At 61.5% G+C, this 13611-nt stretch overlaps 1 protein-coding gene across 1 annotated transcript in view; it reads right to left on the bottom strand.

Moving 5' to 3' along the window:
- Positions 1–2059: 2059 nt before the first annotated feature.
- The window catches only part of PALD1 (phosphatase domain containing, paladin 1), a 12591-nt gene continuing 1039 nt past the window's right edge, over positions 2060–13611 (bottom strand). The window contains exons 2-20 of the mRNA XM_026045051.1: positions 11893–12080; positions 11712–11814; positions 11310–11489; positions 10913–11077; positions 10666–10826; positions 10485–10560; positions 10230–10381; positions 10007–10103; positions 9766–9870; positions 8443–8538; positions 8106–8240; positions 7558–7674; positions 7295–7474; positions 5807–6004; positions 5525–5665; positions 5342–5413; positions 5058–5198; positions 3088–3243; positions 2060–2222 (exon numbers count right to left, since the gene is read on the bottom strand). Coding sequence (XP_025900836.1) covers positions 2073–2222; positions 3088–3243; positions 5058–5198; positions 5342–5413; positions 5525–5665; positions 5807–6004; positions 7295–7474; positions 7558–7674; positions 8106–8240; positions 8443–8538; positions 9766–9870; positions 10007–10103; positions 10230–10381; positions 10485–10560; positions 10666–10826; positions 10913–11077; positions 11310–11489; positions 11712–11814; positions 11893–12080 — 2613 coding nt within the window. The 3' untranslated portion in view covers positions 2060–2072. The remainder of the gene's footprint in view (positions 2223–3087; positions 3244–5057; positions 5199–5341; positions 5414–5524; positions 5666–5806; positions 6005–7294; positions 7475–7557; positions 7675–8105; positions 8241–8442; positions 8539–9765; positions 9871–10006; positions 10104–10229; positions 10382–10484; positions 10561–10665; positions 10827–10912; positions 11078–11309; positions 11490–11711; positions 11815–11892; positions 12081–13611) is intronic.

The raw sequence follows: 13611 nt of genomic DNA, 5'->3' as shown, positions 1-13611 counted from the left end.
TAACAAAAAGCAATTAAAAAAAAAAAAAAAAAGTTGCGCGGGCCCGGCCCGGAACAAAGGCGAGGGGGCCGCGGAGGAAGGAGGAGCCTTCCTCCCTCTCCTCCTCCTCCTCCTCCTCCTGTGCCCCTTTCCCCCGGCCCCGCGTCCTCCTCGCTCGGCCCTGCACTTTGGCCCCGCTTATTCCTAACCTCCGTATTCCCTCCTCTATTGCTATTCCTACTATTATTCCTATTATTATTCTTATTATTATTATTAACGTTATTTAATAGATATGTGCACGAGGCACCTGGCTTCAAAGCGGGAAGCACCGTGTGGGGCACTAAGGCTTGGGGCGCATGGGGACGGAGCAGGCGGCAAGTGGGGCCGAGCGCCCCTTCCCTTGGGCACTTCTGCCAAGTTTGCCTTGGGACTTGAGACGTGGGAGATTCTTTGCGCTAATTTTAGGGGAAAAAAAAGAAGAAAAATGGGGTTTATGTGGACTGTTTTCGGTAATGTGGGTGTTTATTAAGGACTTCAGACTGGAGCGGGTTTGTGATGCGCGGTGTAGCGAAGACCTCGGCTTGCTCCTGAAGAGCGGTCCCCGAGTGCTGCTTAATTCCTCATTTCCGAGGCCCAAACTGTTGTCTTCATGCGTGGCCCCCGTCCCCTAGTGCCACGGCTGGAGCGGGATGGAGGCTGCGGTGAGGAAGGTGCCGCAGGAGGAGGAAGAAAAGGAGGCAATGCCCAAATAACCCCCTTTCCACCGCTTCAGGCTTCYCCTGCCCATCCGCAAGCTGGGCACRCGCTGGGAAGGGGCGCTGAAAAGCGGCCGTGGGCGCTACTCGCCTGGCRCCCGGGTGGCCCGGGAGGGGGGACGCAGCTCCCTGCATGGGTGGGAGATCCCACCCCCAGCTCCCGATGGGAACAAGCCGGCGGCGGCGGCGCGCGTGACCTCATCCCTCAGGCACGCGGCGCCGCGATCCGGTTAAACCAGCAAAGAGCTACAGCCGGGCAGGGGGCGCCTGGCTGCCCCCCACCAGCCCCACCCTGTGGCCGCCCCCCAAAAATGCCCCCTTCCATAACAGCCGCACGGGCGCCGTGACCCCGAAGCCGGGGAAGCGCCCGGAGAGTGCGGCCGGAAGCCGAAGTGGAGCGGCGCTGCCCCCGGGCACCACCATTCCTGGCGGATCGTGCTCTAATCCGCGCTTAGGGACCTCCAGGGACGCCCCCGCAGGACATGTGGGGGCCGAGCTTTGCTGTTCTCGTCTTGCAGAGYGTTTCCTTCATTGTGAACAATATATATTTTTTTTCTTTCTTTTTTTGTTTTTTTTTTCTTCTTTTTAATTTTGCACCTGCCTCAAAACGCTGGGAAAAAATGAGATAAAATAAAAGCAGCTGCAAGCACAAGTGCCTGGCAGCACCTTGGGTCTATGTCAACAGCCACTCCGTGCCCCAGGAAGCCCTTCCCAAGCAAGGGAAACTCCTTGCCCAAGCAAGAGGTGTCTCCGACCTGCATTTTGCACTGATGCATTAGAAAATAAAGAGTATTGAAAATAAAATAAAATAAAATAAAATAAAATAAAATAAAATAAAATAAAATAAAATAAAATAAAATAAAATAAAATAAAATAAAATAAAATAAAATAAAATAAAATAAAATAAAATAAAATAAAATAAAATAAAATAAAATAAAATAAAATAAAATAAAATAAAATAAAATAAAATAAAAAGAGGGGAAAAGGGGTTATTTAACTCTGTCCGCCCTGGGTTTCCTGGAACAGCTCCCCGTGCCGGCGGAATATTGGCTCCTCGTTGCATTTTCCCTTTCTATCTAGGCAAAGACACAAAGACACGTGAATTCAGGCTTCCAGGGACTTCTGCAAGCAAAATAATGATAATAAAAAAACCGCAAATTGGGCCTATCTGAGCCCTTCTGCGTGGGCCCGCGGGGACGCTCCCGGCAATGAGACACCCTGCGCCCGCACGCGCCTCTAACTTACAGTCCTTTTATTGCATCTAAAAGACAGCTTTTTGGGGGAGAGGGGGCTCTGCCGAGAGAGTCTTTCCCCGAGGCCAGCATCCCGGGGGCATCCCTAGAGGAACTGGCCGCGGAAGGGCCGGGGGGCGCCGCTCCGCTCCCGCCAGCGGAGCCGCAGCGGGCCCAGCGGCCGCGCGGCCGCGCGCTCCAGCTCGCCGAAGCCCAGCTGGTTGAGCACCTCGTAGACGCCGGCGGCCGCCGCCACCTGCAAGCACAACGGGGAGAACATTCCCATCAAACRGCTGCAGACCGGGCGGGAAAGGCGGGGGAAATAATGCGGGATGGCGGAGGTGCCGCCACACACTCACACCAGGGGGAAGCATGCGGGAGAGCTGCAAAGATTCCAGGAAAGAGGGTTTTCCTGCTCCGGCTGCAAAATGCCGGCATGGAAAAAGGAGGGAAGGAGAAGGGGAGCGCGGATGTCCCTCCGTGTGCCGCTCCGGCACTGTTGGCCTTAGGGTTCGCGGGGTTTGTTGGCTTTGGCCGGGCTCTGGGAGAGCCACAATGCGCCCTTGTTTCTGGCCGCGTGCCTTGCGAAAAATGTGTAAATTAAGGGAAAGTGTCGTTGCAAAAATAAAATGAAAGAAAACGGGCAGCGGCATCGCAGAGCTTGCAAAAATGGAGCAAGGAATAAAAAGCAGCGTTGCAAAAACACACGGAAAGCGCCTCGCAGAAACTGAATAAATGGAAAGCACCAGTGCAGAGTTTGCAAAAAAACTAAAAGGAAAAGGGGGAAAAGCGAAGCGGGCGAGGCGCCGGGGAGGCGCGTGGAGCGCGGCGGAGGACGCGGCGCGGCGGCAGTGCAAACACGGGCATAGCCGGGATGCCAGGGCGCGGCGCGGGCGCTGACGCTGAGCGGAGCTGGCAGCGCCGCTTTCTTCTCCGGCCGCGCAGATCAAACACGCCAGGGCGCATTAGCGGCGCCCGCGCGGAAAGCGGGGAAGGCGACGGGGAAAACGGGGCGCGTGGAGCAGGCCGGTCCCTCCCGCTCTTCCAGGGAATCCGGCTCGCGCCAAGAGCCTTTGGGTGAGGATTTTTGGGTGCTGGGATGAGGGAATCGGGCTGCTCACCTGGCGCATCCAGGCGCTGAAGGGCCGCTGCCACGAGTCCTTCTTCTCCAGGTGCAGGTAGGCGTTGAAGAGGATCAGGTAAATGTACCGTTCCAGGTACTGCAGGCTCCTCAGCTGCAAGATCTGCCTCTCCTGCTCCTCCTTGGCTGCTTTGCCCTGCAAGGGACCGCGAGGGTGCCGTGGAGCGGCCCGTGGGCAGCGAGCCGCTGCAGGCGCCCCTCCGTGCAAGCTACTTCCATCGGATCCAGGYGGGATCCAGACGGGATCTACCGCTCTGGAATAGCCAAGGTGAGCCCACATAGCTCTCCATCCTCGTGGCCTGCTCAAATGGTGGCTTTGGCGGGGGGAAGCCTCATTTCCACAGCAACAAGCCAACCCTCTTCATGATGATCCCACCACAAAGCCAAGCCAACCTCACAGGCTGAGTCTGTCTAGCAAGCCCAGAACAGGAGGCATCTCCCATGGGTTACGAGCCGAGAGGTTTTGCAGGCCTCCTACGGAGCAAAACCAGCTCCAATCGGCATCAGGAAGACGGCAGAGCCAAGGCCACCCTTGGCCAGCTCTACAAGGGGTGGCCGTGCAGCAGGTTTCTATGCTGCAGGCCTCCCCACCTTAGCCCCCCTTCACCACATGCATCCACAACATCCTTGGGGCTCCCAGGGCCTCCCAGCTTGGCTTTTCCGTGGGGGACAGGGATGAGTGCCCGCTTCCAGCTCGCTCCCGCGGCCGCTTGGCAGCTCAGGCTCTCATTAGGTCGCCTCTCATTTCCTGGCCTCAAACCCGGGCCAGGTGCTGCCGCGTGCACAGCGTGGGCTGGTGGCACCACGAGCCCTTGAGCACCTGCCCAGGCCACAACTGCTGCTGTTTGTGAAGAGGCCCTAAGGGCTGGCGGCCCCGCTGAACTCGGCCCGGGTGCAGCAGCTGGGAGAAAAGGAGGAATAAAAAACACGTATATATGTATATATAGATATCTATATAAAAATACTCTATAGATATCTATATATAGATATCTATATATAGATACCTATATATAGATATCTATATAAAAATACTCTAAAATCCTAAGTCTCATCCCACTGCGGGTCCAGCTCGTGCTCAGGGTCCGATAACCGCCAGCATCCCGCAGCTCTGGAGGGGCCATCTTTGATATCCGCTATCCAAGGAGCTCTCAGGGTCTCTTGGCATCGAAAGCCCAGCAATGACGGGACAAGAGGAGCTGTCAAGCGCTTCAGCAAGCGCGAGCCCAACGCGGTCGAGGCTGCGGGGCCGCTTTTCCATCAACACCCAACAGAACACGGTCCTGGTCRGGACCTATGGGCCGCGATGACGGATCGAGGGGGCCCTCCAAAGGCCATGGCCTGGGARCGTTTTATAAATACGCTTCCAGTAAAACCAAAACACACCAAAGGAGGGAGGGAAGCACTAAAAACAGTGTTGACCGCTCTGGAAATATTCTTAGAGCGAGCGTGGCGAACCGAGCGCTGCTTTTTATACTGCATTGCCCTCTTGTTGGCACCCTCTGCCTGAGCCGAGGAGCTGATCCCTGTGGTTAGGGAAAAGGGACACGCGCAAATAAAAAAAGTCCCAGCAAAAAGTTTGGTTTCCAGAAAAAAAAAAAAAAATTTTTGGTTTCCAGCAAAAAGTCCCCATGAGGACAGACGAGCCGTGATGGGAAGCGCGCGCGGGTGAAAACCCCAGGAAGAAGCAAGGCTGCGGAATGAAGCAGTCGGGATCTCCCGGCCCTTGGGCGAGACGGATGCAATTCCCCCCGGATCCAGGGGAGCAGCGGGGCTGGAGGCGCGCAGCCCGGCTCTGCCCTCTGCCGGCGACCGGAGCCGGCGCCGTCCGTCTGCCCGTCCGTCCGTCCATCCCTCCATCCACGGGGACGGAGCCAAATGCCGAATGCCAGCACATCCCTGCGCCGAGGAGGAACCTCTTCCAAAGRGAGGGTGTTCCCTCGCCTTCCTCACCTGGCGGTAGGTGCAGATGATGATCTCCCGCAGGTGGTAGTGCATGGGCGTCATGGTCTCGCTCACCGTGTCCAGGGCCATGTCCACCTCCTTCTTCATGCGGTGCCCGTCGGGCAGGAGCTGCACCACTTCCATCACCACCTGCAGGGTGGCCGGAGGCGGCCCTGGCTTCAGCTCCATGCGTGGGCACCCCCTGCCACGCGTGGGCACCCCAACACCGAGCCCACCCAGTGACCCCATGCTTGGACGTGCCATGAGAAACCCAACACAACGCGCCAGGTCACCTCGAACTCTCCCTTGGTGTACTTGGCGTCGGGCACGCTCACGATCTCATCCTCGCTCATCTCGGGCATGCCCTGCAGCAAGCGCAGAGGGTCAGGTGGGCCTGGAGAAGGYCCAGGTGGACCTCCTGCAAGACCCCCCGTCCCCATGCGCCCATCTGCTCCTCAGGAGCCTGAGCCACCTACGTTGAAATGCCACAGCGCGAGCACGGCGATGACCATGGCGGTGGTGGTCCTCCCTCGGCCGCTCTGGCAGTTGAAGACGAAGGCTGCCCGCGCGTCCTCGGCCAGGCTGCTCTTCATGGCCTCCAGCAGCCGGTCAAAGTCCTGCCGGGAGGACACGGTGGGACCACGGGCCTCCACGACTGCCTCTACCCGCAGGGCCACCACGTGGAGGTACGAGAGGGGCCGAGCAGCCGCCTGGTGGCAGGTCACCCGCCCGGCCCCGCTCCGCCGTCCCTCYGTCACCTGCTCCTTGGGAGCGCAGAAGTCAGGGATGGGGATGCGCCGGTACGTCAGGCCCTGGCACGTGTTCTTCTGCTGGTTGAAGATCTCCTGCGTGGTGGAGCAGCTCTTGAAGAGCTTCATCTGCTTCTCGGTCTCCAGGTAGACCTCCAGCCACTTCTGGCACTTGAGCAGGTCACTCTTGAGGGTGGACTCCAGCTTCTGCAAAGGACAGGGACGCTGTCACCGTGAGACTYGCCCCTAACGTCACCACGTCCCATGTTTAAGAATTTGAGCTCGCAGAYGCACGCTTTCCACCTCAAAGGCACCTCTAGTCGCAAAGGTGACGTGAACACGGGCTCTCCGAAAGCAGCAGGAGGGGACACGCTAAGGCCGCTCCGTAAACGCTCTTTATGCACAACATGTTTTTCCCACCCATAATCCCTGCGACCGCTTCCATCACCCATTTCCCGCCACCTCCCCAGCACCCTGCAGCCAACACAAGGACAGGGCCACGGGCACCGGCCACCGCTTCTGCCCAGGACACGGCTCCACGCCGGCGCGGGTCCCCAGGCAGCTCCAGCAGGCCGGGAAGCCTCCTTGGAGCCACAGGAGCCTCCGGAGGCCGCAGAGCTGCCCCGCGCGGCTGCCGTGGKCTCGGCAGAGAAGCCCCCCTTGCTCACGGCCCCCCGGCAAAGCCCCACTGGGAACATCGGCTCTCCTCTGCCCGGCTGCCTTTGACAGCCCCTTCCACGGCGCTACGAATTCCTCGTGGCGGGAGCTCCGCTCTGCGCTGGCAYTGGCTAAACTCGCACACAGTTACGATAACGTTACGAGGAGCCGCTCATTTACGCAGCATGGCCAAGAGCAGGTTGGCCGCTGGGTTTTTCCATCGGCCAGGGTGTCCTGCGCTTCCAGCCAATACGGAGCCGAGCACAACACGCGATAGGATTGCTTCCCCTGGCCACAAAGGCAGAAAGAAGCCCAAAACSAAGGAGCTCCACGGGGTTAGGGAGCATCACAGTCTGGTTTCCTGTGGGTATCTCCCATGGGGACTCCTTGAAGGGGGAGATGAGCCTTGCCCTCGGGGAGGACGTGACCTACGCCTCTGTCCCACATGCAGCTGGTTATTTGCATGAAGCTTGCAGGAGCTTAATATGAGATATTATAATATTAATCTTTCCCCCTGACAAGTTTAGTTGACACAGGATGAGGTCCTTGGAGGGAGAAGGGAAGGATGAGAGCAAGGGAGGCACGGGCAAGGAGGACGAGGTCTTGGACGTGAGTGAACGGCCAAGCAAGTCATCAGGCCAACATGTCTATACGGGCAGCGACTTCCAAGTAGTCCCAGAGCTTGGAGACTCCCATCTCCCATCTTCCATCTCCCATCTTGGAGACTCCCAGACTTGGCATCTCCCATCTTGGAGACACACGAGTGTAAAGCTCTGCAGGCCCCAATGCCCGTCCCGGCTGGGCTCAGGCTGAGATGCCTGCTTTGGCCCAGGAACTCACCTCCAGCTGCTCGGGCGAGGACRCGGGCACCGTGATGAGCTGCTCGAGGCTCCCCGGTTCCCTGAGCGTGTAGACCTGCTCGTTCCCTTCCAGCACCACCTCCTCCCGGAGGTTTATCCACAAGATGTGCGAGTGCTTCCTCTTGCCGTCAGTCAAGAACCGCAGGACGCTCCCAAGAGCCTAGTGGAAGCGGCGGCACAAATGGAGCCCCGGGGCCTCCTCCTGGCACAAGCCCCACGGCGGCCCGGCGAGCAGCCCCTCACCTTGGAGCTGGGCTGCGAGGTGCCGTAAACGGACATCTTGGGCACCCGTCGGAAGTTGGCCACGCTCATCTCCTTGACGGTGCCCAGCACGTCCGGGCAGAAGCGCTCGTCCGCCACCTGCAACGGGACGGGTCCGGTGCCGGGACAACCCACAAGCAGCTCTGYGCCTCCTCGTCCCGCACCAGAAGCCCCACGAGTGGCTATGGTGGGGCACCAGGAAATATGGAGGCCCATCCACACGGGCACCCAAAGTTCTCCACGTGGGTGCTGCTAGACCCGCTGTGGTCCCTCGGTGCACAGGGCGTCTCTGCCCACCCGTCCACCTCTCTAAGAGGGGAGGCAGGAGACCAGGACCTCTAGGGAAGGCACCTGCCCAGCAGTGGTGAAACGTCTTGCTTCTTCCACCCAACCCAACCCAACCCAACCCCAACGCTGAGGGTGCTGCAGGCAAGGGCTTCAAGGGCAAGCACCCAGGTGCCGGCCCATTGCCAGCAGACGAAGGGGAAGAGCAAGCCGTGACCCGAGGGAGGAGCAGYGCGCGGACTCACCAGCACGCGCGTCCCCTTGGTGAGCAGCTCCGCCGTGACGCTGAGCTCCGAGACGTTCATGTCGGCCAGCAGCCGGTAGAGCTCGGGGTGCCGGCACATCCACCTGCTGAAGCTGAGGGCAAAGCCCAGGGGGTACTGCCGCCACGGGCAGAGCGGGGACGCCGTCGTCAGCGGGGGTGCCCACGGCCAGCCCCACACGTGCCCACCGCGACACCCATCTCCCCGCCACGACAACACGGGAGCCAAGACACTTGTTCCCTCTGCAGCTTCCCACCACCCAAGCAAGGGGCAGCGCATCCCCTTGGTGGAGTAAAGCGAGAGGGGCAGGTGTCTTCACCTGCTCGTGAAGGTAGTAGTTGAAGGCGATCAAGTARAAGTAGCGCTCGAGGCTCTGCAAAGTCCTCTGCAGGAAATACTCTTTGGTGCTGTTGCCCTGAAAGTCAAGACAGTGCAGGTGGCACGCGGGACATGCAAGGTCACCTCAAGCGGGACCGCCTAACGCCACCAAGCAGGCTTGGGACATCGGCAACCCTAAGCGGTRGGACAGCACGAAGCTCCTTGCAAAGCTTGGACCTTGTCCAAAGTGGGGTTACACGGCACCCATGAAGACCGATCCGTTGGCCACGCCAACACGACCATCAATGAAAACCCTCCTCCAAGATGCTACGGGACAAAAAAGCTCTCCCAAGGCAGCAAGAAGGAGCCTCGGCCGTGGGGCAGGAGCCTTGGCCCGCGGCCTCGGGAAGTCGCTGACATTATGTAATCGACTCATGAATATTTACTCGTTGCCACGAGGCAAATCCGGTCTGCGGTCATTCACCATGGGGCAGGCAAACACGCTCGCTCGGGAAAGGTGAAGCTAAGCGCCGTAGGAGCCAGGGACGCAATCCAGGCCGTCGGCACCACCAACGGAGCAGGACGCGGCCAAAAGCGACGGGCCCGGTGGGGTCTGCCGGGGCTTCAGCGCCTGGGCCCTGTGGCCGCGCGCGGCCCGCGCCCAGCGAGCACATTTTCCTGGCCCCTCGCCACTGTTTAAAGAGCGCCGGTGCCGCGGCCGAGCTTCAAATAAACACCCCTCGCCGCTGATTTACGGCCGTCCCCGGACATCCATTTCCCCACCGGCGGACCCAAAAACCCAGCGTTTCCCACAAAAGCACCCAGCGAGCACCCCACGGCTTCGCAAACGCGTCCCGGCTGCGTGCTCGGCTCTCCAAGGGGAAAAACCATCCCCAGCAAGGCTGGGAGCGAGGTGGGAAGACGAGGCAAGTGCATCTGAGGTTTCCTCGGAGAGCTGGGACAGAGTTACTCGGGAAGGGGAAAACATAAAAGCCGAGAGAAGCGCTGGGGCCTCCCGGCTTTTCCCGGCCTTGGGAGGCTTCCAGATCGCAGGAAGTTTTGGATTTCCATAATTTACATTCTTATTATTCGCTCGCGCAAACATTTCCATAAATTAGAGCTGCCACCGCGCTGCCCTGGCTTGGAGAGCCCGTCGCAGACATAAATCCCACACCGGACATTTTATCGGGGTCACCGCAGGCAGCATCGCGGAGCCCGAAGCCTCCCGGGGGGCTCTGAGTGCTCCATAAAAACGTGCGTTTTACTCCAGGACGGSTGGCTGTAACTGCTCCCCACAGAGCTCTGCTCAGAGCCCAGGCCCTACCTGGATCTGGTAGTCTTCCCCAATGCCTTCCAGCTTCTTCTTGTACTCATAGATGGCCTCCTTCATGTCGTGCATCTCCGAGCAGCAGGCGATAGCACCGTCCACCTTGCAAGGACCAAGAGGAGATGGGGCCACGGGACGCCTGACCCCACTGCCCATCCCCTGCCTCATGGTGGGGGCTCACGTGGGGCCATTCAGCACACTCGCCCCCCACAACCCAGGTTTACAGCCCACCACTTACCTCCTCGACCATCTGCTGACCTTTCGGTACCATCTCAATGAAGGTCTGAATGACCCGAAACCTCTCCCTTGGAGGCGCTTTTACCGCTTGCGGGAGGCTGGAGAAGAAACAGATCATCGTGAAGGCRCGAGCAACGGGGCCAGAGCCCTCACCTCGTCCCCCCTCCACCTTCCGTGCACGTTCAGGCCACCAGAAGGTGTCCAGGGCGGAGGGAAGCCCTTACTCAGCCCTYGGYRYYGCTCCCCTGTGCTGCAGGAGCACCAGGGTGCCCATGGCCATGGCCAGGTTGGTCCTGCCGACGCCGGTCTGGCAGCTGAAGAGCAGGGCTGGCGGGGYCCTGCCGGGCTCGCGGAGCAGCAGCGCGTTGAGGCTCTCCTGAGGACAGGAGACACAAGCGCATGGAGGAGGCAGTGGTGGGCACCGAAGCACCCCTCGAGAGCAGCACACGGCGCTGGGCGCTCTCCCTCACGGACCTTACCCTGAGGAACTGGATGAAAGCATCAAACTGGGCCTCGAGAGGAGCCCCATCCACAGGCAAGGGCAGCCGATGGTACCTGCGAGCACAGGGAAGAGGCGCTCGTGACAGGCAACGGGCCCAGGGGACCCCTGGAGAGGCTCCCTCCACATGGCGTGCTCGGGGGTCCAGCTCGCAAGGGCACCTGTAGGACGGCTGCGTGAACACGGGCCTCCTGTAGACCTCCTCCGTCACGTGGACGTCCTCCTCGCCCCGGATGCGCACAGCGTGCGGCTCGTCCTTGAAGTGCTCGATGTCATTGTAGACGTAGTAGGTGCCCTCGCTCAGCTGTGCGAAGTCGTGGAGCTTCGGGAGACGAGCGCGGCCGTCACAACCCGCGGCCGTCACAGCCAACCGCCGCCCCGGCGCACGGCGACGTCCCCCGCGGTCACCTCTTTGCGGATGGCGACCTCCAGGTTCTGCACCTTAACCCCGCTCTGGAGGCTGTGCAGGTTTTCGTGCAAGTTCTCCTTGCCGCGCGGCGTGTAGGGCACGAAGTCGCTCTCCACGTGCAGGAAGACCACGGGCTCCTCGCGGACACAGAAGAAGACGCATTCCTGCAACGACCCCAGCACGTCCCGAAGGCTACACCAAGAGCAGTGGCTGCTCGCACGGAGGGTTTCCAAAGCCCTTCCCGCCCTTGCAACAGGTTGGCCAAGAGCTCTTGGATGGAGCGTCTTGGCCGCGCTGCCCAGAGCTGCCTCTCTCTTGGAGCACCTCAAGACAYGTCGACATTGGGAGACGTCCGAGGACCCCACGCAAGACGGGATGTCCCCATCCCGCACGCACCTTGTGTCCCTCCTTCTGGATCTTCTGCAGCACCTGCCTGAAGCCGTTGAGGCTGGGCTGCCCCATGCCGAACACGGCATGGCCGCCCTTGGCTTGCCGGAAATTCGGAGCGCCGCAGCTGCCAGTGGTGTTCAAGACGTCCAGCTTGCTGTACACGTCCCTGACCAGGAAATATTTGCCCTGCAAAGGAAGACGTGTGGAGGGGAAAAGGAAGGGCAAAGGTGGAGCGGGATGCAAGTGCCATGCGTCGCGCCCGTGGGTGAGCTCGGCTGCAAGCGGGGAGCTTGGTTAGGGGGAGATCTTCCCAAGACCAATCCAACGTCTCGCAACACATCCCAGGGAGGTCTCCCAAGGCAACTGGGACATCCTGGGACCGTCAAGGGCCTCTCCATGGGCACCCACCTGCACRAGGTAGTGCTCCGGCGTGCCCTCCGAGATGCGCCCCACGGCGTAGTTGGCCTTCAGCAGCTCATCGTGGATCTGGAACTCCTCCCTGCAGTTGTACCTGCAAGGGCACCGCTCGGGAAGCGCCCACAGCCACGGGGGCCCTCCGTGGGGCAGGGGCAGCGAGGCGCGCACTTACGTGATGACCACGGGCGCCACCTTGTTGGTGATGATGGACTTGGCCTTGCTGTTGTGGAGCCCCGCGGCCTGGAAGGAGGGCACGCTCGGCGAGCGCTGCTCCGCCATGGCGCCGCGCGCCGCCTCCGCGGCCGCCGCCGACACCGTCTGCTGGGCCGTGCTGGCCGTCGTGCCCATGCCCACGGGCGGCTGCGCGGCGGGACAAGCCGGCGGAGAGGAGGGCGCTCAGCGGGGCGCTCCGCCCGCCACATCCCTCCTCACAAGGCTCAGGACTGGGCTCAAGACGGTGCGCGAGATGCCCCTGCGCCTCCCCGCGCGCGCCCGTGCCCCGGGCATGCACAAAACGGYGGGGAAAAACGTCGGGAAGCGGCCCAAACGGCAGCAGCACCTTGGCGCGGGCGCCGGGGCCGCTCTGCCGGGGCCTGGCAGCTTGGCCGGCATTCCAAGCCGGAGCGAACAATAGCCTAAATATAGAGCCCGGGCGGGCGCCGGGGCCGCAGCTGCAGGATGCATCTGCCGCAAGGAAGCGCCGCTCGCCCCACGGCCACCGAGGAACCTGCCCCTTCCCGCCCCCGCGGCCCCTGTTTTGGCACTTCTTTCTTTTTGGAAAAGCTCCGGGAGGCCGGGTGCGAGCTTTTCCCTCGGGAAATGCCGGCGCGGCGCGGAAAACAGGAACCGCGAGGTGCCGGGGGCTGGGGCTCCGTGGGTGACCTTTTTGAGGAGGTTTTTCCCAGCGGGATGGCCGGCCGGCGCGGAAGGACGTGACTTCAGCCCGGTCCATCCGGCCATCCAGCCGCATCCTGATCCACCGTGAGGGAAAAAAACCTCCCGTATGACATTAAAAAGATTGGACGGGGAGCAGGTGAGCGGCGCCGCCTCTTGCGGAGCACCCCGACGGCCGGTGTTTTTCCCGGCTTTTCCAGCGCAGCGGCTCCGGGGAATGCGGCCGCTGGGGCGCCGGGCGCAGCCTGTGATTTGCTTCTATTCCGAGCAAACCGCGGCGGGYGCCGGCTCGGCTGCCAGGGCCCTTTTCCAAGCGGGCCCCACCTCCGGGCGCACAAGGGCAGCCTTGTGCGCGCGGGCGCCCGATCCCGGGCACCGGAGCCGCCGCTCCGAGCCGCCGACCTGCCGCTATTTTTAGGCTCCAGGGAGCCCTCGGCACTTCCTGCCTCGCAGGAAGGAAATGTTTCCCCCCAGCTCCCTCCGGGAACGGTCCCACCGGGAGCTGCCGGGGCCGCCGCGTGCTCCGGCGCTCTGGGCTATGGATGGGGCGGGAGGGATGCACCGAGGAAAGGCCGCATGGAGGGTCCAGGCAGAGGGAAAAGGCCCTTCCCAGCGGGAAAGCTGGGCCCGAAACTCCAGCGCCACAGCTGCCGTCTATCCATTCATCCATCCTTCCACCCGCCYGTCCTGCCAGATGGATCCACGCGGGGCCGGGGAGGCTCCATCCGTGCCACCAAAGCACGGGGCACAAGCACTGTGYGGCATTCCCAATCCGGCGGCGCCGGAGCAGACACGTCCCTTGGTCAAGCGGCGCCCGCTCGGGGCCGAACCCGCCGGCAAGCGGCCCGCTGACGGGAGGGACCCCAGACCCCTTTCCCCGCCGTTCCCGTTCCCCACGCGTGTCGCGCGTGGGTCCCCCCCACACGCGCGCGCCCCACGTACCTGCAGCGCGGCTGCCGCTGGGGGCCGCGCGGCTACAACCGCGGGGCTACAACCG

This window comes from Nothoprocta perdicaria, unplaced genomic scaffold (assembly GCF_003342845.1).
Source record: "Nothoprocta perdicaria isolate Ctin4 unplaced genomic scaffold, notPer1 scaffold_397, whole genome shotgun sequence".
Classification (NCBI taxonomy): domain Eukaryota; kingdom Metazoa; phylum Chordata; class Aves; order Tinamiformes; family Tinamidae; genus Nothoprocta; species Nothoprocta perdicaria.
This window is presented reverse-complemented; position numbering and strand designations above follow the sequence as displayed.